Raw genomic sequence first — 20,823 nt, forward strand, 5'->3', positions numbered from 1 at the left:
ATTCCAGCTTCCTGCCTCATGTTGTTGCTAAGACATAGTGTACCTGAAGGGCATTACCCTGTCTGCATTATGCTGCAGGTTAAGGTTAAATAGTAGTATGAAACTTATTTTAATCATGTCAGCTTTAGCTTCTGTAAGCTGCAATCTTCCTTTTTCTTGGAGTTTTATCTTTTTTTTCTCTAAGTACTGGATCAAGTGAAACAGCCCAGACAGACTTGCACAATACACCCTGAAATAATGAACAGCTTGGGAAGTTTAAATGACAATTTAGACTCATAAACTTGGGATCACTGCTTAGTACCAAAATCAAAGCACTGTGCTTGTGAACTGGCCAGTGCTGCAAAAAAGGCTGCCCCTTGCAAAAGGTTTTAGACTTTCCATATGGAATAATACTATTTCAATCGTTACCAAATACAGTTTGCATGAACAGCTCGTCCCTTTCCTCCTCCCATCCAAACTTTCCTGGCACAGTTAGCTAGAAACAACGCTCTGGTGGCCAAGTTCACAGCAGTGGTTGGGGGTCAGCTGACAGTCAGGTCTGTCTGCCCTCTGGACAAGCTGTCACCCTACAGAGTACTGCCAACAAAAAAGCACCGGGTTACTGCTTAGACAAAAAGAGGTGCAGTTCAGTTCTGTGCTTCCCTGGATGGAAGAAGATTCATGTCATTGCTGCAGCTCCGCATCTGGAAATGGCCTTGGCCTCAAACACACCCTGTGCTAGGCTTTGGTTATCTGGGCTTCATAGCTACCAGCCAAGACACCCCTACAGAGGCTTGAGAGGAATGTCTCCACGGAGTGCAACCTGAAACTGTCAGGTAAGTTTCCATCTATGCTTTGTTTACAACAATAATGACCACAGGGAGCTCCCTTTGGCTCTAAGACCCTCTGCACTTGGTAAGTCCCTTCCCCCTGGGCTTGTGTCAGTCAGCAGAGAGATAGCACGGAACAGAACTGGGCTTGTTGTCTCCCTCCCATCTCTGACTCTCTTCTGTCATGTTTGGAAGTTGGGGAGAATTTCAGCTACTCTCCTGCGTAGCTGGTTCCTTCTTTCTTCTCTTTCCCTTTCCTTCTTCATCAGTGATGGGTACTGCCTCCATGCCATGAATGCGTTCAGTGTAAGTCTCCTGAAAGAAATTAGGGACACAAGGAACAAAGTGACAACATGCAGATGTGTACATGACATAACAGGCAATCAAAAGAGAACTTCTGTTCAAAGGAGGAATTCAGATCTTGAGGATTTGTCCTTTGCTATTAGTCAGGGCTGTCACATGTTAAGCATCTACATGCAGACCATTTCATTGGTAAGTCAATCATGCTGGGGAAAAATAACATATTGCCCTTTTCTATTCCTCTCCACCAAGAATTTTGCTCTTCTCTCTGACAGGATTCATTAGCTGGTGTTTGCTTAGCACTCTAAAGATGAAAGAGGTTTTTTTGAAGAATAAACAGGCCCTCTGAAGGAAGTTTCTTTAGAAAAAATGCTAGCTCATTTGGTCTAAACCAACCTCTTGGAAGTGCAGGCAGCTAGGCTCCAGCTCTTAACTGATTTTAACCACCCCATCAAAGGTGCCCTTGCCCTGGGTTCCCATCTGGGCAATAGGGAACCACAGTCCTGTCTAAAGAAGGGTTTGTTATGGTAAGGTCTGAACTGCAAGTGGAGAAAGAAATAAGGAACAATATCAGGTGATTATGCTTCTAATAGGAGGTCGTATGTAGAACAAATCCAGTCTCTTCCTGGGTTTGACTTTGCCCTGGTTCCTCCAGTTTGCTGGCTTGTTAATGTTAAACCATGCACTATTCAGACCTTACCAACACAGCAAGAACAGGTTTGTTCTACCACATAAGAGGTGAATTTAGTTTCATTCTTCCTCCATGGTGCTGCAGATCCTGTTGGGGCTGTGCACAGGCACAGTCTATTCATGACTGCATGCAGCTACCACACTTCCCATGATGAGGCAGGTGAACAGACTTCTGTCTTCTGCTGAACTTTGACAATAGTTTTTTCTTCCTGCTAGAATGCACTTTATGGGACAAGGAGTGGACTGGGTGTGTCCAGTTCCAGCCATGACTGGTAGAACTGAGTGCTCTAGTTTTTGCTGCCAAGTCAGGTTGATGATGGCATAAATGTAAAGACTCCTAAAGTAGGATTTCTAGTTGATGAACATTGGATTTGTGAACTAAATCATTTGCTATGGACAAAAAAGTACTATGTAATTCCTACACAATCATTTGGCTTGCTATAATTGTACTTAAAGATTTTCCTAAGGCAGCTTTTAGCAGAAGCTGCATGGCCAGATCTGCTAATCAGCTTAGGAAGTTTCAGCTTCTTATCCTTACTTAGGCTTTCACTGTATTCTTTTTTTTCAGATTTAGAAGTCCTGTGAAGGGTGCCATTACACTTTCTTTTCCAGGCTACATGGAAACTTAGCATAAACCTCTGCTGATGCTCTCTGCGCACATGATAGAAGCAAAATACCAGCAGTATAGAACTTGTTTCATGTGTTCCTGGGGAGCAGCTGACCTGTCAAAAGTAGTACCTAAAATAATCTACAGGGTATATTAAACTAAAGTAAAAAGAACCAGTAAGGGAACTAGAGTAAGTGCTAGAACTGCTAGAACACTTACTTGTTACTGTGTTCAGTAGCAATCCTCAGCCTCTCCTGTAAGGCCCTTTTTTCCTCCGTGGTATGATCAAACCATGCCCAGAAGCACTTCCTCACAAGGCAGACTGTGTGGAAGGTACTTGCTCTCTCCTCCTGAGCAGAGAGATAATCCTTGTACTGGGGAGGACAAAGAAACAGGTGAGAATGGCTTGTTTTTCTTCTACCACTACATACTCCTAACCTCTGGCCTAATAAATAAAACAGTGGTGACTGTGGCAGTGAAGGGTAGTGGGCACAGGAGTGGAGGAAAACCAGCAGGGAGTAGGATGAGAGACTGGACAGTGAAGGAGCACCGTGTAAGAGAATTCTGTGTGGAAGAGAGTGATGCAGAGTAAGAAGCTGAGAGAAGGTCTCTGGAAAAGGGAATAATGTTGTTGGAATGGGGATAGCATAACTCTACAAAGGTTGTACTGCTGGTGGGTGAACTGGCACTGTGGTGAGGGGAAGGCGCGGCAGCAGCCAGCTCTCTCGGTATCATTTCTCCACTGTGGTGCAGGCCAACCTTTAGCCAGTTCCTGAAGCCCCGTCTCAGTAACATATGGGAATAGAAGTCCTCAGCTTGAGACATCTTCTCCCTGAGACTCTGCTGGGCATCCTGCAGCCAAGTCATCAGGCATTTCCTCTGCAGGCCCAAGCTGTGGTGCCTTTGTGCCACCTGAATGAAGACAGCAGAGACAGCAGCTGGTTACCTGAACTGGTGACAGTACCTAAGTATAAAGCCACAGAAAATTTGGTGCACTAGAAAATCATCTCAGCTTTTTGGGGCTGCTCAAATCCAGATTTCTGACAGCTGGAATAACTTATAGGACCCCACAAAGAGGGGTACAGCACAAGGAACAAGACCAGTCTCTCTACCCGGCCACTGCTGCATCACTTCTAGAGAAACCCCTTTTGAATGAGATGCTCAGTTTAACAGATGGTGAATGGGGTAGAGACATGTCTTGTAACAGCTTAGTCCAAGCCTGTCCATAATGCTGACCAGCGGGGTGGACATATGGAACAGCTTGTATCCATCTCCCTCTTCCCAGCTGGAGGCCTGCGTGCATTTGGTGAAGTACTGTGAATAGCTCCAGTTGCAGTGACTTAAATGGAAGCTTTCCAATTTAGCCGTGGGCTCTGGCTGGATCTTCAGGATACGGCTGAGTGTTATCAGTCTCTCCCTGATAAGGGATGCTGACTCAGTCACGTGTGGAAATGTTTCATTAGCAATATTCCTGCATCGAGGTCTCGGAAGCTGCCACTCGCTGTTCTGCACTGAGGATAGGGCCAGGATAGAATAGATTGTTGGATTATCACCTGTAGTGTCCTGCCACTAGCAGTGGCCAACTCTGTACCAGCAACTTCAGAGTGAGTGAAAGTCCTGATGATAGGCTGGGGTTAACTCCTGCAGCTGAAGTTGCTTGGCAGTATCTCACTGATAAGCATTGCTGTGGAGTAGAGAGCTGGCAGGCACATGTCATCTAACTTTAATATTTTTTTTCTGTTTAATCCTGTTTAATCAGCTATAAATGAGGATGCCATCCCTGTGGGTTTTTAATGGCTTTTCATGATTATTGTCAGATGGGCTGATTTAAAGAACTAACATAAAGCCAGGGTATGCAGGAAGAGTTTTTGCGTTTTCCACCTCTACCTGGCCTAAAAGCCTATTAAGGCTTCTGCTAAGTGCTGCATCTAGTTTTTCCCTTCCTCCTATGGCAGCAGTCATTTCCTTTACCCTCAGCACTTACCATTAGGTTTTCCTTGGCTTGCTCCCTCAGCCTTTTCCATGGCACTATTCCCAGCTTTTTGAGAAGGACCTTCTCATAGTGATCTCTAGCCTTTTTCTGGAGCTGCTGCTCTTTCTCCAGCCTCCTCTGCTTCTCCAGTTCTTTCTGCAATATAAAAAGCAGTAGTTTTAATTCTCTCAGGATGAAGAGGATATTTGGTAATGACAATAGATTATCATATTGGAGCTGGAGGTTCTGACCTGACAGGAAATAGGGATCTGCCTCACCTTTAGCACTGCAGACTAGACATGACCCCATGCAGCAGAACCTGTGTCCTTAAAGCAAACTGTCTTCTGGGAGATGATTGTATTCCTGGACTCCCTTAGCCTGTGTATCAGCACTACAGTTTGGAGTTACTGTAACAGACATGACACCTGTGGCTACCACAAGTGCTGATGTATCAGGAACCTTCTTTGATGTCCAAAACATGTCCAAAACCGATTCTGAGTTTATGCATGGACCCTACCACTTCATCTAGCCTAAACAGCAGGGGAGTGATGTGGGTATTTTGTAACTGCATAACACAACTTTTGACTGATAACTCGAGGATGAATGTCAAACGTTCTAAGACACTCAATCCAAGTAGAACAGTAGTTGTAGGTTGAATTCCTGTAGGATTTTAAATGTGTTATTTGGGTTATTAGGACAACTCATTTCCAAGTAACAATAATGAAGTGCAGCTATTCCTAGGTTAGCTCCAAGAGGAAAAGGTGCCCTTGATGTAACTGTCAGGCTTGTTTACTTGTGAATCATGTGTTTGTGACTGGTATCACTGTGTACATTGGAGGAGCGACAAGAGCGGCAGGAATCTGAGAGTAGACTGAACATGCTGCCACTGTGAGGGGCTTATGTGGCTGTATCTCAGCAGACAATGTCCAGCAGCTGGGACCTCTAGTGCTGCTGAGGAGACAGACAGCATATACTTCATAGCATGTTTGGGACACAGCCCTTCCCCTAACACTGCCAGCAAGGACGCAGATTGTGAGTCTGTATTGTGAGTGCTGTGCTGTGGAACTCTGCTCTACCAATGAAGACCTTCAGTTCCCATCACTCTGGCTGCTGACTGAGTACCAGTGGGTAATGGATCTTCTTCCCTATCCCTCCTAAAGTGGAAGAAACAGGTGAGGCATTTGGTTACCAGCTTCTGCTGCCTTCTCTCCTCCCGGCGCTTTTCCTGCTGTGCTTTCTTTTCCTCAGCTTCCTTCCTCTGTCGTGCTTCCTCTTCAGCCTTCAACTGGGCCTTGAAATGGAGAAAGGTGAAATTCAATTTGTTTCATGTGACTTTTTCTATGAACACAGATTTCTAAACTTTCCTAGTATTCCCCTTAATATTGACCAGCACCTGAAAACTCAGCAGGTGAAGTTTTCACATACTGGGCATGATCTGTGCTCAAGAGTGAACTTGAAGGAAGGGACGGGGAGGAGGGACTGTCCTTTTTACTACCCATATACATATCTCTATCTATCTATTTTTCTATGTGTGTACATGTATATCTTTCTTTGCCCAAAGTTATAGTATTTGTCCACTCTTCCTCTGAAAAAATGTAAACCGTACACCAAGTAATTTATTGAGAACTTGACTACTGAAGTCAGTTCTGAATCCCTAGGCACTGCTCTCAAGTTTCATTTCCACATGCAGCATTACAGGTACCCAAACATTTCCTTCCCCAGACATTGAAGATCACACTTTCTAATCAAATTTACTGGAAATGTTTTAAGAGTTTAATACCCTGACTTGAAGAAGGCTCCTCTGTTGCATGTGTATCACAGAATTTGTGTATTAACTATGCAAACAGTCAGTATATTCCCTCTTCAGCAGAGATTTGCTAGGAAGTTGTGGATTTTTATTAGGTGAGACTGTATATCCTCAAGCTGCATGTGACCAGAGAAGAAAGGCAGGGAGGGGAACCCCACCACTGCCAGGTCCCATCAAGTCCATCTCTCTGTGTACTTCCACCCTTACCATTCTCAGCAAAGACAAGCTTCAGTCATGTGGTAGGTGTGAAAAAAGTGTTGGGGGTAGTAAGGGAGACTGCTTCTAGAACTGCAACTTCAAGATGAGGTGTCTGCCTATGATACAGCAGGGCTGGTGCTGCAAAAGCAGCAGTAACTACTTTATTTGGTATGTGATGAGCATTTGCTTTCTCACAAGTCATAAAACTCCTGCTTTAGATAAAGGGCCTTTTCTCCCTGACTCTGGGGTAAAATCAGTTTTTCTTGTAACTGGAATCATGTGAAAGACACTTTATTTCATTTTCCGCTTCCCTTACCAATTTTTCCTCTGCTTTTCGTTGTTTGGCTTCTTCTATTTTCTTCTTCTGTTGTGCCCGCAGAATCGCTCTCTCCTCCATCCCTACAGAAACAAAGGACATAAGGCTTAGTGGAAACCAGCTATGGTGTAATGGCTGAAGTTTGGTGAACAAGGATGCACCACTCTATGCCAGGCTCCCTCTTCCTTGGCAATGCCAGCACAAAGGGACTTGCTTCCTACTGCCCCTTGCAGCCGGCAGTGTCATGAAAAAGGAACCTATAAACATTTGTGAGGTGACTCAGGACCATGGCAATTACATTCACTCTACCCTCCTTGGCTGACAGTCACAACCATAAGGCTCAGTTATAAATGAAGCTGTATTCAGAGGGTTTGTCCCTCCCTGCCTTTCCTGACTGAGGGCCAAGGCTCAGGGCACATGATTTAGCAGCAATTGCTCTGAGGTCTCCAGTAAGCTCCAACTGCTTCTTTAAAAGCAATTCCATGACAGCATCATTGTCACAGTGACATACAGGTACTTGGTCCCACTAGTAAGAAATTACTGCTTAATGCTTCTTCTGGAAGATAAATTGCAATGGAGTGATCTTGCTGGCCATCAGCAAGGTGTTACACACAGAACATGCAGAGGGGTTGGGGACCTGTGCTTGCTTCCTCTGCAGTTGCAAACAAAGCACAGCCTGAAGCAACCAATAACTGAGAGGCATTGAAGTGTTTTGACCACAGTACATTTCCTCAGATTCTCCTCTCCTCTCAACTGTCCCAGGATTCTCTGCCAAGGGAAAACCATTCAGTGATAATTACATCACTGAATTTTTTGGGGGGATCTCTAAACACAAGTACTTGAATGCTCTGAAAAATATGCTTGCTGTCTCTAAGGTGTACAGTGTTCAGGCAAATCAGGGTGAATGATGGCTTGGACTAGGTAGCATTGGAGCTGAACACAGGTAGTGAAAGACAACTATTAATGCCTAACTGTCATGGCCAAAAGGGTCTGCTGATCCCAAAACTATTGAAACATCACAATGATCATATTCCAGGCAACCTTTCATGCACACTGTCACTATCCTGCACTGATACAGAAGAACTTGACCTAGAGATGTAACAGAACCCTGATCCTAGTTTACTGATCAAAAGGCAATGTTGCACGTTTATTGTGTTCCAGTGTGGCCAGAGAAGGGGAGATACCTTACAAAATGCAGGGATCTGGAGTTCCTTCCCCAGCCTGGCTATTGTTGTCTCACAAAACCTTGGCTAGGCACTTAAGTCCCTCTGAAATCTCAACACCTCTGTCAAAGTTGGATGAAAATAACTGGCTAGTTTAAGTGTTACTTGGATGCATAATGAAGGGAATGAGACTGATGGCAAAAATCACCTGTACAACTTCTCTGAGTCTTGTCATAGCAGAGACAACCAGAGGTGTTAGGAGTAACTGCCACAGCAGTGTACTCAGTGTGGACATGAGGGGTGTGCAGCGTCCCAGGTTTTACACATGCCTGACTCACACAGGAAAACAGCTCACCCTTTCCTCTCACAGCACTCGTCAGACTGGGAAAGAAAGTGCAGAATTTTACTTGCACAATATCATCAACCAGCAAAGCTGAGGCAAAGACAGACATTTCCATACAAGCTGTTGAGAAAAAGTGGCCTGGAATGGTGTTTGCAATCTAGAACAATACCTTTCAGTATGGGATGAGGTGAGGTCAGCCGGCTGGAGGGCCTCCTGCCTTGCACTGCTGCCCTTGTGTTTTCTGGCCCGAGAGAATCAGGTGGGCTATGAAAGAAGAGTAAGGAAATTTTTCAGTAAATGTAGTCAGACTGTGTCTCACACCTACCACCTATGGCCTTGTAGCTTCTGTTCTCCATTGTGCTGCATTATCCCTGACACACCTTTCTTCTGCTTCAAATGCAAATGCTGATGCATCCCTGCACAGGAACTGAGTTCCAGGGCTCCTGCATGGTCTGAAATACAGACGATGATGGTCTCTTTTTTCATAACTAAATAGATCCCAGCTGCTACTATGGGGGACACTGGTGTTGCTGTTTCTAAGTAGATCCTGCTTGGAACACCTGATGTTGAGCCAGTGCAGGGAGGGAGAAGGAGAGAGAACTGTGGCCAGTCTGACACTTCCTTTGAGGCTAAGTCATAGCTGAGAGGAACAGCAGATAGCACTAGCATGGCTGAAATGTGCCTGGCAAATTCTGGCTCAACTTGAGTGGGAACGAGACATTACTAACTGACCCTGCTTTATTGAGGGCATATACCTCAAAGGGGTTGTATTCTTGCATCTGGATTGTTTTTCCTCAATGGTTTGAGAAACAGAATTGTTAAATGTCTGGGTTACAGCCAGAGCTTGTGCTGCCTCTTCTTTATCACTGTTCAGCTTCTGATTTTCCTGCAGTTTAAGGATCAGCTCTTGCTGTTTCTGAAGCTGCTGCCTCTGCTCTTCAATCACACATTGCTGGAAAGTGTGACGGTCCTCAAAACAACTACCATAAGCAGGAGATGTCTTTGGACTGGGTGCCTGAAAATGCTGGAGAACTGTGGCTATTTGATTCATAGCCTGGTCCTGGGTACTCAGAGCTGCATGCTTAATGGTAATCTCCCAGGCAAATTTGGAGTTTCTGCAGAAATGAGATGTGTGAACAACATCCCAACAAGTCTGGTCTCTGGTCTGATCAGGCTCTTTCTGTATGAGGCAAGTTTCAGTTGGCTAGGAGAAAAACAAAAAGAAATGAGGAAAATTTAGCATTGATTAAAACCAAGCACTCTTCTGCCCTTCCTGCATAGTGTTTTTTTAAATGCAAATCTAGTGAGATGCCTAAGAAGTAGGGTAATCTCAGCTATGCAATCTTTATCCAGTCAGGCCAGAGGGGCCCCATTATGCATAAAATGGAGGCTGTAGAAAAGAACTCTCAAGGAGCTGAGTGCCATTTCACGAGGAGGAAGAAATCCTGATTAGGCAAGAGCTTTGGCAGGAATACATTCTGACTGTTCTGTTAGGGAGCACATTTTAGGACAGCTCGTTTCTCAGGGATTAGCACACTCCCTTTTGAACTGTGTTGTCCCTGCTCAGCACTCAGATGGAGAATAAAATTAAAAACAGTTGTTGAAGTGATCTACACAGCTGATCTACTGAACAGTTCCCTTTTAGATGGAAGAGAAGTCTACAAGGTGCTGCTTCTTCATGCCTCTTTTCCAGCTTTGATAAATGTTACCACAAAACAGGTGCACAGCAGGGAATGAGGCACCTTTCTGACAAGTTCTCTGAAGAGGCATCAGCTATAAGGTGTGCTTTCAGATTCCTAGGTCAAACCCTAAATTCAGTCCCATTCCTTAAGCACAAATTTTACCAGTGCAGCAGAAGAAAAATATGGGCCTGCTAGGATGGTATAAGCACTGAAAGAAATCAACTTTTGCTTACACTTCAGCAGACAGAAAGCTTGACCTGTAACATGTGTGTGTGAGCTCTAATACTGATATTAGGACACTGATATTGTACAGGTTTTATAGACAGATCCAACCTGACAAATGCCAATTTAAGGAAGCAACCTCTGATGCTTCTCTTTTACCTTCCTGTGATGTGCATTATCCTCAAACAGCCAGTGACAACCTTTTTTTCTCCCATAGTTAAAAGCAGGAAAGCTGCACTGGCATGAAAAATATCTCTTGTCATGCAGTCAAGTTATTCTTTTTAAGTCTAAGCTGGCATCAAAGATGTAACTAATCTCTCAGTAAAAGTGATCTGGGGGTGGGATGCTCACTGCGACTCAGAGTACATGCAGGGTTGTTCTTTGGCAGCACTAGAGGTTATTTTTAAAACTCATCCATTGTCCTTCATGTTTGCCTCTGATTTTTAGACTTCTCTCCTGAACAGTTGCAGGGAGGTATTTGGGGGTCATCCTGGGAAAGCAGCTTTCCTCTGGGACCAGGTATTCTTTACTTCAGACTGCATAAAGTAAGTACTTTCTAAGAGTACTGCTATGCCAACAGGCAAAGCTACATGAGAAGGATTTACCTTGTCTTGCTGTAAATCTTGATGAGGGTTTACTTCTGCTGTCCCAAGCTTGTTAGCCTCCAGTGGCCTATGCCCACCTTTCCCCAGTGACACAGCCTCCAGCAGCTGTTGCATCTTTCTCTTTGTCTGCTCCCTCCTTATCTGCAGCTCTCGCTTTTCCGTCTCCTCTCGGCTCCAGTGCTGCCAGGCCAGAAAGCAGTGGCGCAAGAGGCATCGCTGGTTGTGCTCCTCAGCCAGTTGGGTTTTCCTGAACGAGAAAGTGTTTGTGTTATGGCAGGAGTGAGGCTTCTGCCCAGGCACGAAGCCACATCAATTCCCAAGTCTTTTTGTTGCTTAACTCTGAAGGCTCTCTGAAGCTGTACAGAGCTCCTCCAAGGAGGAGTGGGAGGGTTGAAAGGATGCCTGCTAGTCTGTATTAAGTTTCCCTAGGTCACACTTTGCAATTTCATGTGGCATCTCTGGGATGCAGGACAGCTGCAGAAGAGGTATCGTGTTCCCTGGCCAGCTGCACCTGGGGAAGTGACAGCGTCTCACCACTGCAGCCTGCCAGACACCTGCGAAGGGAAGCATTTTCTCTGGATGATAGGGAATTCATCCAACAGCCTCCTTAATGAAAGGCACTGGACAAAATCATCTCTGCTGTACTTCTACTGAAACAGCAAATATATTTATCAGGAATAAATTTGGCAACTCATATCCTCTGGAGCCCAAAGCGTGCCAGGGTGAGTTTTCTAGGAAAGATACTTACAGAGACTGAGACACAGGCTTGTTGGAAAGTGCTAAAGCTCTCGTTTACATCTGTCCTCCTTTTCATCTGTGCCACAACGCCTCTGGCAGACTGCAGGCAGTGGAGCAATTTTCTCAAAAAGCTGCTGTTTCCCTCCTGCTGGATAACTGACAAGCTCCTCTTACAGCCCCTGATCGCTGCTCTGCCCAAGTACGGCTGTAGCAGGAGGAATTCCACAGTAAAGGGGCACTACCTGTTTTGATCTTGGAGATGAATTTCCAATTGTTGTGTCTGCTGCTCTACTTTCTGAGCCCAAGTATAGTTTCTCCAAGCTCGCAGGGCCTTCAGCTGGCATCTCCAGTCAGCAAGGGCTCTGGCTTTTCCCATTTTTATTCTGTGCTCCAGAATGACTTTCAGCCAAGCAGAGAAATGTCGTTGCAAGCACTGCAGGGGAGAGTTTCAGAAAACCAATGAGCAAGATACAGCCTGTCACACAAATACTGATCCTCTCTACCCTTTGCCTGTTTTGGCCTTCCTTTTTGAGATTCTTTCTAGAATCCTCATTTTCAACAATTATCTTGAGGATTAAAAAAAAAAGTATTGCAGAGCATGTGCAGGTCTACAAAACGCAGAAAGGGTCTAGCAAGAGACATCATATCAAGGGACTCTATGCTTTGGAGTGAAATGAACTTAGTTCACCAAGTGTAAAGGAATGAAATGGGTGAGGAACATACAATTTCTAGAGACAGAGAAAATATTTTCAAATCAAGAAAATGTCTAAGATGCTACAGGTAAGAACACATCTGTGAATAACTGCTGCTTTAAAAAAAATTAACTTAGACAAAAATCAAGACACTTCCTAGAGTGAATTTATGACATGGCCTCAGCTCATCCTCATTTCAGCAGGAAGCCAAACCTTTCCCCTATTGTGTAATTAGACTCGCTGCCTTTGGGAGTAAATTACATTGTACAGAGCAGCAATTTGCTATCTAATCTACCCCATAATTCTAGCCCTGTCACTGCAGACACTGTTCATTTTGATCCTCCAAGTGGGTCAACTTACAGGACTCTGCTGTTCCCCTTTTGTCATAGTGCCTTGTGTTAATTGCGTTCCTCTCTCACTGAAATCTTCAAATGGAATCTTACAAAAAGTCAATGCATTAGCTGTTTCTTTCTGCTTTAGGAAAGTAATCAAAATGTCACTATTGCTTAGCTCAGCCAAGCTGTATCTTCTCACATTATGCCAGTCCTGAATTGTTCTGTGGTTTCATTCAGGCTTATCTTCACCGCTTAGACTGTGCTGGAGACAGGTTGTGTACTGCTAAACAGCAGCCAAGCCCAAATCCAGCAGATGGACAGATGGATTGAGCTGTGAGGAGAATCACCATCAAACCTACAGGATTCTTCCGCTGAAAAAAGCCCTAGATGTAGCTATATAGACATCAATGATGAGGACTGCTCTATTAATTAAAAACATTCTGTGATGGATGGCATTCATACCTGCACTCAGGAAATTTATTTCCTTTGCTGACACTGCCCATATAAAATTATTCAGTACTAAAAGATCACTCTTTAGTTGCTAGTATTTGATATACAGTATCAAATACTGTATTTGATACACATTTAAGCCAGAGCTGACCATGGTACCAGAATAACGAAGGTGAAACAAAAAGATTCCTACTAGGAATTATTAAAGTTTGTTTGTGTTGAAAGAGCTGTTGCAGTAACACAGAATATCCTACTGGCGTGCATCAACTCTCAGAGCCACAGATCAAAATTCATCCAGGCTGCAGCATTTCTCTTTCCTCTCCCTGTTCCTGAACTAGAGTGTGCAAGGCAATCTTTAAAATGCCTTCCCATGCATACAATAGGGGCTTCTCAGGCCTTGGTGTGCCACTTTCCCCTTTTATTTCCTTCCTTGAGGGAAAACAAATCTCATTCCACTTCCTCCTGTACATCTCCTTACTTTTTGATTGCAGAAGCCTTTATGGTCTCATCTGTCTTGTGAGCCATGTCTTTTCAACAATTTTAAGTGAAATATTCCACTGGATACATTTTAGGCACAGGCCCAGTGGGGTTGGCACCTCAGGATTTCTTGCTCCCAGTCTTACAAGACACTTTTGGCCCTGCTTTCCTACTTTCCTGATATCAGGAGGTCTTCAAAAAAGTAAAAAAAATCTGCATAAGCAGGACTTTTTACTTCAGGTTTGCAAATGGTAGCCAAGGGCAGGTAGCTCAGCGTCTCAGATAAAGAAAGGTGATGCTCACTCTCTGCTTACTGATCCTGTGCAGCAGCTCCTGAGCCTTTCTCTGTTTCTCCTCTCCTTGCTCTTCTCTCTTCAGCAGCAAGGGTGGTGACACAGCAGACACCTCCTGCATTGACAGCTTCTGAGTTTTTTCTTGTCTCTTCCCCTCCCTGCAAAGTGAACAAACACACAGATCTAATATCATGATATACAATCTAATACCTTCTCTTTTTGGCCAATTGCAAGAGAACCACCTCTACAGCTTACAAACTTGCTGATTTTAACTCGGCCTTCTTAAAAACCACCTCTGTAATGGTTTGGGAGCCCAAAGATTAACCAGTCTGGTGCATTTCCTAAACACAGAAGGCAGAAGGAAATAGTAAATTATTTCAGTATATTTCATTAAAACACTTGTATAAGAAGATTTACGATCTCAGGCCTGCCTAAGTAATAAATGGCATTCCTGAAAGTGACATCTCTGTGACAAGACAAGCTCAGTAGAAGAAAAAAAATGATGTCTGCAGAATTCTCAGCCGAGAATGCTCTTCATTCTCTCATAGTAGGGAAAGAATTGCAAGTGCTAGACTTCCAACACAGACCTTTTTTCTTTTATTTTTTTCTGTGTACTGGCTTTCACGTGGCATTAGATGCTAACAAGGCTGGATGTAACCACAGAGCTGATGGAGAGAATGCACAGCGGTGCAAACACCCTGCTGCTTAGTGATTCAGTGCACATAATGGCTGAGGGGAGGATAACACTGTTCTTAGCCCACCTTCCCACTCATGAGACTCTGCCACTGGTGTTAGTAACAGAGGAATAAAAGGTTTTGGGAGAGTTCAAAGTCAGTAACAGCTGTTTTGTTTGGGATCACCACTGCTCTTATATTTAGCAAAAGGACCTTTTAAATGGCTTTCATCTCTCCACTCCCTCCACACCCTCCTTACATTCTCCAAACTTTTGCCACAGTGTGCTTCTTTTCAGCCATTTCCTTTCGCAGCTTCACTATTTCCCTCTGGATCTCCTCCTCCTCCTTCTTAGCCTGCAGGGCCTTCCTTCTGTCCTCCTCCTGTGCTCGGAGCCTGGCCTCAGACAGAATTGCTTTCTTCAGGGACTCTTCTTGTCTCTGAAGCTCTAAAGCCTTCTGATACCTCATTCGGTTTTCTTTCACCTGGGCAAGAGAAAATTGGCAAAAGTCAAAGCAAACACCAAAGGCTGAAGAATTTGAAGTTCACTGTACACTGCCAGTGTGACTGGTGGGTCACAATCCACCTTTCACATGAAGCAAGAAGCCCTATCTGTAGCAGGCACTGACTGGAGAGACTGTGCTCTTGACCAGCAAAACACTCCATGTGAGAGTGAAATTAAATCAATACTCCTTAATGGGAGCAAACTCAGAACTGACTGCTGTGGCAGCTCTTCTTGTCAGTCCTCAGAAAAACGGGGAAAACCTCAACAGTTTTAGTGAAAGCTGACTGTGCAAACTGCTGAATGACTGATGTGCCCATGGAAATGCAGTAAAGTTTCAGCTGAAATGTGGAAGAGTATCTTTGGGTAGTTGCTTCCAAGTCAGAGATTATTGCAGGCTGTGAGAGAATACTGGGGAGGTATCACTGAGCATTTATTCTAATCCTATAATCCTCCACCTTATTCCTTTTACCTGAGCTGCTGTGCCTGCTCACCTGCTTGTGTCTGAGCTCCATGATTATTCGTGGATCTGCAGGTTGTTTTTTTTCCTTGATCTCTTCAAGTCTGAGGTGTTTTGCTATCCCACAGTTCACAGCTTCACTCTGCAAAAGATGCTGGAGGTATTTCTGGACAGAGGAACTTTCCATTTCACATTCCAGATAGCTGCACAAGTCTGAAATGAGAAATTCGGATTATCTCAGGCTAGTCTGAAATGAATAAACCCTTCTGTCTCAGATCACAAAGCCTAATGTAATTAAAGGGATCACTTCCCCAGACTGTGAATGCATTTCTGATGAACGTGGACACACTGACTGCACTCCATTTATCCCCAGAGCCTTAATCAGTCTCCCATTGAACACCCTAGAGCACTAACAATGTTTCCATTTTTTACTGTCTTGCCTCTGAGCATCTCAGACGGCTGTATAAACTTGACAGGCCTCAAAAATACCTGTTCACAAAAGAAAAAAAACAAATTCTCTTTTTACAAAGGGAGACATTGAATGTTTATGAGGTGCCTTTATGCAGCCCTACAGCAAATGCTGTAAGATCTGGGGGACAAAAATAATCACATATAATCTTGTTTCTACTGAGTCCGCTGTCCTCACCTCAAAACACGTGTCCCCTTTCAGTCTGACAAACCATAAGGCCTGACCTCCTTCCCCAGCACAGCCTCAGAGAGGAAACCAGGACTTTGCAGTGCTCTCACCATCAAAGTGCTCATACTTTGGAGGGGCTGCAGAAGGCTCTTCCTGAAGGACAGAGTCAACGACCTCTTCTCCATCGCTCAGCTCCAGTTGCAGTTTGGACTTCATCCAGTTACTGAGCAGCTCCTGGGCTACCATGAAGAAAGAGACTGATGACTTCACTTGCTTAAAAAAGTATATGGCTAAGTATAAACTAGCAATAGTCTGGGATAGTTATATCACATGCTAGGAATGGCTGAAACCGGATCTGTAACAGAAAGTGGAATAAAGCTAATAATTTTGTTCTTACCTTCTTGATCTGTAAAAGAACAGGAAGAGAAGGTGGCAAACTTTCCCCCTGTCATGTATATCAGAAATTAATTCTTCTCCACCTCATTTTTATACGATTCTGCAGACATTTGCATCACTTTCTTGCATTTATCAAGGAGATGGAATTCACATGAGGTAATTCATAATTTAGATAGCTTTCATATGTTTTACCTCTGCACTTGCAGACACTTAGATGGTTTTCACATGTGCAGCCAAGGCTGTCATCTGCTAAATTCAAAAGAACCACTTTTTGGACAAACTTTTGCTTCATGTGTACAGGTTAACCCTTTGCAAATACCACAGAAACAAGTGGTGAGTCTAACTACAAATCTGTCAGGTGGCAAGCTTCACCTGGCACTCAGGGTTAAGACTGCAGCTACAGAAATGCACCCATGATGAATGTGGTACTCTTCAGTGAGCTCAAATGCCTAATGAACAACTGGGTATGAAGTCCTTCACTGGACTGTTGCCATCTCCATTCTTCTGTGGAAAAACGAAAAAATTCTTTTTTCAGAGTTTCTTCTCAAAAGCAAGGTCAGCTCATGTGTTTGCTGCCTCAACAAAGCAGCTGGCCTTGCTGCATGGGTGGCCAAGCTGCTCCTGAAGCTGGACACAGGGCTGTAAACTGCAAGGCATCAGGAGCAGCCCCACGAGAAGTGGAGCCATCCTCAGCCATCCGTGCAGTGAGGATGGACAAAGAGCTGGGATCTCAGCAGCCACTCCAGTGGGAGTCATTACACAGTGTAAGACACACAGGCAATGGACAGGAGCAAGCAGCTGCTCCTAATAGCTGCTCCTAACACAAGTGAAGATGCTCCCTGGTACTTCTAAGGCAATAAAGCCTTTTTCAAACTTTCTTTGAAAACAGGGCGTTTTTTGAAGAAAACATAAATCTAATGTTCATTGTCTTTCAAATCACTTTTATTCTCTTTCATAATCTCTCCAGCCAGAACAGGAACAGGGAAATACATCTGACAACAGAAAGACGAGCGTAAAACAACGTGCCACTTGGGGAAGTGTGACATTTTTGACTGGGATTTGTGATCTTCTCATAACTAGAGTAAAAGTCTTCTGGCACTTCCCTTATTGATACCTTCCTTTACAAAGTGGGCTTTGTGTAGTTACTACCATTAACTATTGTAATAATGGATTCCAGGTGAAAAAAATTCAGTTGAGATAGGAACAATTCTGAGGGATTGGTAGCTATAAAAAGGAAAATCCTAGCAGAGAAGGGCAAACAAAAATAATAAACACGAGGAATGCAAGCAACCTTCCCACCAAAGGAAAAGACAAGGCTTTTCACCAGCAAAGACAGCTCCTTTGGAGCCATTGGCTGTATAATGCATTCAGACAGTGCACTGTAAGCAGGTAAGTGTATTCCGTGCTGTTAGTTGAACCCTTGATGATTACAAGTGAAAAAGCTGACTTCCTGGATTGAAGTGGATGATCTTAAGATGTGTCGTCATCTTGTTCTGTAATGCTGACTTTTGATTCTTAAAAGAATGGTTAACTCAGTTTCTAAAATCCTATCAGCTTTTTACACTGCAGACATATTCTAGCACTGATGGGTGATAATTTCCCTCCTTTCTGTTTTTTAAATCTACCACAGCTTTACTTTCAAACTTCAGCAAGCACTTTTGGCTGCAGGCTTTACAAAAGAAATATTTAGTTAGGTAATTAGTGAGGAAAATCTTACATGGGAATCAAAACAAAACCACATAGTTATTCACAGATGTGAAATTTACACAGAGCAACTCCATTTTCACAACTAATCTGCTATCAGAATTATGTCAGGTAATTTCCCCTGGTTTCCTATAGCACACTAACTTGGTTTTGACCACGTAGTGTATCTTCAAGGACAGTTTTTTCCCTTGTCTTTACCTGGTATCTCCAGGAGACAGAGAGATTACCCTTCTCTCAAACATGCCATTTAAGATCTGCCTTGAACTCCAGCAACTGATCCTTCTTATGCCTTTCTCCATTAGACAAAAGACATCTTACTATAAACTCAAGCTTTGCAAGAGACTGTTCAGGTCAGAACCACAAAGCTGGATCAAGAACAGTTCATTTTAGGCACCTTGTGGCAAGCAGAATTTTACCTCACCTTCCTCACAGGCCTCACGTTGAACTTGCAGTCGTTCTGCAGTTTCCCAGCTTGTCAAAGGACCCCAAGGCCTCTGTGGACATCCTGACTTTTGAAGGGAAAAAGCTTCAGAGACAGCATACTCAGAGGCTCGGTCCACTCTCTTAAATTAAAGAAAGAAACACATTTCTAAGGATATTCATTTTTACACTTCCTATATCCACATTTCTCCTTTGGAGAGCAAACATCAGTGGGAATGTAACACAAAACAGCATGGCTGTTATAAGGAATTGATTTCTTTTGAAATGCATTTCTACAACTGCTTGACTGCATAAACTGGACTTAGAAGTCATTAGGCAATAAAAACTCATTTGGCAACTAGTGCCAAACACAGAGACTGGAGAACACAGAAAGAATGGAAACACCCAGCCTCCAGGTGCTGGATGGAGACTTGCTGAGCTAGTGCCCAGCAACCAGCAACTATGAAATTTGTTATCAGCTTTTTGTCACAGCCAGGCTGAGACTTCCTGTCCCATATTCATCTCTCTGAAATATTAATGGTCCTGATGTGTCACTGTGTTTTCACAAGTAACGCCTGTGCCCCAGACAGTCCAGATTGCTGAACCCCTTCCCTCTGTGCTGCTGCCACAGGCCCAGGATGCCGCTGGAGGAAGCAGATACACTCCTACCAGCCACAAGAAGCAGGCTGAAGCTGGGAGCACTGGGTGTGCCCAAGGAAGCAAAACAAGGGGAACCTCACACTAGAATTCATTTTCTTTGATGTCAGGTGGTTGTAGGTGCAGGACACAGTGCTTTGGGGTAAATCTCTTGTATTACTTGCCCAAAAAGCTGCAGCACTCCTCAACAGCAAGTTTTGTGTGTTGAGTTTTATGCACAGCAACACCTTATTCTTCATAGAGTTTGGATTGGAAGAGACCTTTATAGGTCATCTAGCCCAGCCTCCCTGCCATGAGCAGGGACATCTTTGATAACACCAAGTCGGATAGGAGTGTTGCTACTTGAGGGCAGGAAGGCTCTGCAGAGGGGTCTGGACAGACTGGATTCATGGGCTGAGGCCAGCTGAATGGGGTTCAATGAGGCAAAGTGCCAGGTCCTGCACTTGGGTCAGAACAAGCCCAGGCAGCACTCCAGGCTGGGGGCAGAGTGGCTGGAACGCTGCCTGGCAGAAAAGGACCAGGGGGTTCTGGCTGACAGCAGCTGAACACGAGCCAGCAGTGTGCCCAGGCGGCCACAAAGGCCAATGACATCCTGGCCTGGGTCAGCAGCAGTGTGGCCAGCAGGAGCACCAAGGTCACTGACTGTCCCTCTGTACTCAGCCCTGCTGAGGCTGCCTCGAGTCCTGTGTCCACTTTTGGGTCCCCAAATTCAAGAAAGATACTGAGGTATGTATTGAGAGAAGGTCAAAGCTGCTCTAGGGTCTAGAGGAGCAGCTGAGGGAACTGGGATTGTTTAGTGTGGAGCAATGGAGGCTCAGGGGTGAAGTTGTCACTCTGTACAACCACCTGAAAGGAGGATGTAGCCAGGTGGGGGTTTGTCTCTCCTCCCAGGAAAAAAGGGACAGGGTAAGGGGGAATAGCTTCAAGTTTTGCTATGGGATATTTAGATTGGATATTAGCAAAATCTCTCCACTGAAAGGGAGACCAGGCATTGGAACAGGCTGCCCAGGAAAGAGGGGGTATCCATCCCTGGAAATGTTCCAACAACTGTGGATGTAGCACTTGGGGACATGGTTTAGTGGTGAACACGGTGGTGCTGGATTAATGTTTGGACTTCATGATCTTAGAGGTCTTTTCCAACCTTAATGATTCTATGATCTTCAACCATCTCAAGTTACCCAGAGTCCCGTCTAACCTGATCCTGAACGTCAATGCGCGAGTTATTCCGCCTTGGCCCATTGTTCCAAGCTACCCGATCCAAACCTCGGCAGGGACTAAGGAAAACCACAGCGTCCCCACCTCCCGTGCCTCTTCCTGAGCCCGAGTTTCACAAGGCAAACTTTGGCGCCGTTCGCTCGAGTGCGGCGCGGACTTCCCACCCGCCGGCAAACAGCACAGCCCTGGGAAACCTCATCGCTATCCTGACCCTGCCGTGCGAGGTGCCCGCGATCCCAAGGAAGCGGGATCCCAGGGACGCGTCCCGCCCCCGGCGCCCCCCGCGCCGCAGAGGGGAGCGGGCCGCGCTCCGCCGCCGCGCCCCGTTACCTGCGGGAGGCGCTGCCCGCGGCGCAGCCCCGGCCGCTGCCCGGGGAGGGCCATGGCCGCGCCGGGCACCGCCGCCCGCCGCCCGCCGCTCCCGGCCATGGCAACGGAAGGGCGGTGCCCGCCCGCCGGCG

At 45.0% G+C, this 20,823-nt stretch overlaps 1 protein-coding gene across 4 annotated transcripts; it reads right to left on the bottom strand.

Moving 5' to 3' along the window:
• Positions 1–246: 246 nt before the first annotated feature.
• CCDC191 (coiled-coil domain containing 191) lies at positions 247–20,823 on the bottom strand. 4 transcript variants are annotated; one of them, XM_063419892.1, is made up of 16 exons: positions 20,693–20,823; positions 18,492–18,633; positions 16,081–16,209; positions 15,368–15,546; positions 14,633–14,856; positions 13,710–13,857; positions 11,695–11,885; positions 10,715–10,961; positions 8,961–9,409; positions 8,375–8,469; positions 6,700–6,782; positions 5,568–5,669; positions 4,391–4,534; positions 3,166–3,318; positions 2,626–2,780; positions 247–1,124 (listed from the first exon to the last, which is right to left on the bottom strand). In XM_063419892.1, the coding sequence occupies exons 1-16, from the start codon at positions 20,789–20,791 to the stop codon at positions 992–994; spliced, it is 2,673 nt and encodes an 890-aa protein (XP_063275962.1). In that variant the 5' UTR covers positions 20,792–20,823; the 3' UTR covers positions 247–991. The 4 variants fall into 4 exon arrangements, with proteins under 4 accessions (XP_063275962.1, XP_063275964.1, XP_063275965.1 ...); XM_063419894.1 differs by lacking the exon at positions 20,693–20,823 and having other exon boundaries at positions 16,098–16,209; positions 18,492–18,630; XM_063419895.1 differs by lacking the exon at positions 20,693–20,823 and having other exon boundaries at positions 16,098–16,204; positions 18,492–18,624.

Source organism: Prinia subflava, chromosome 28 (assembly GCF_021018805.1).
Source record: "Prinia subflava isolate CZ2003 ecotype Zambia chromosome 28, Cam_Psub_1.2, whole genome shotgun sequence".
In the NCBI taxonomy this organism is placed as follows: Eukaryota; Metazoa; Chordata; class Aves; order Passeriformes; family Cisticolidae; genus Prinia; species Prinia subflava.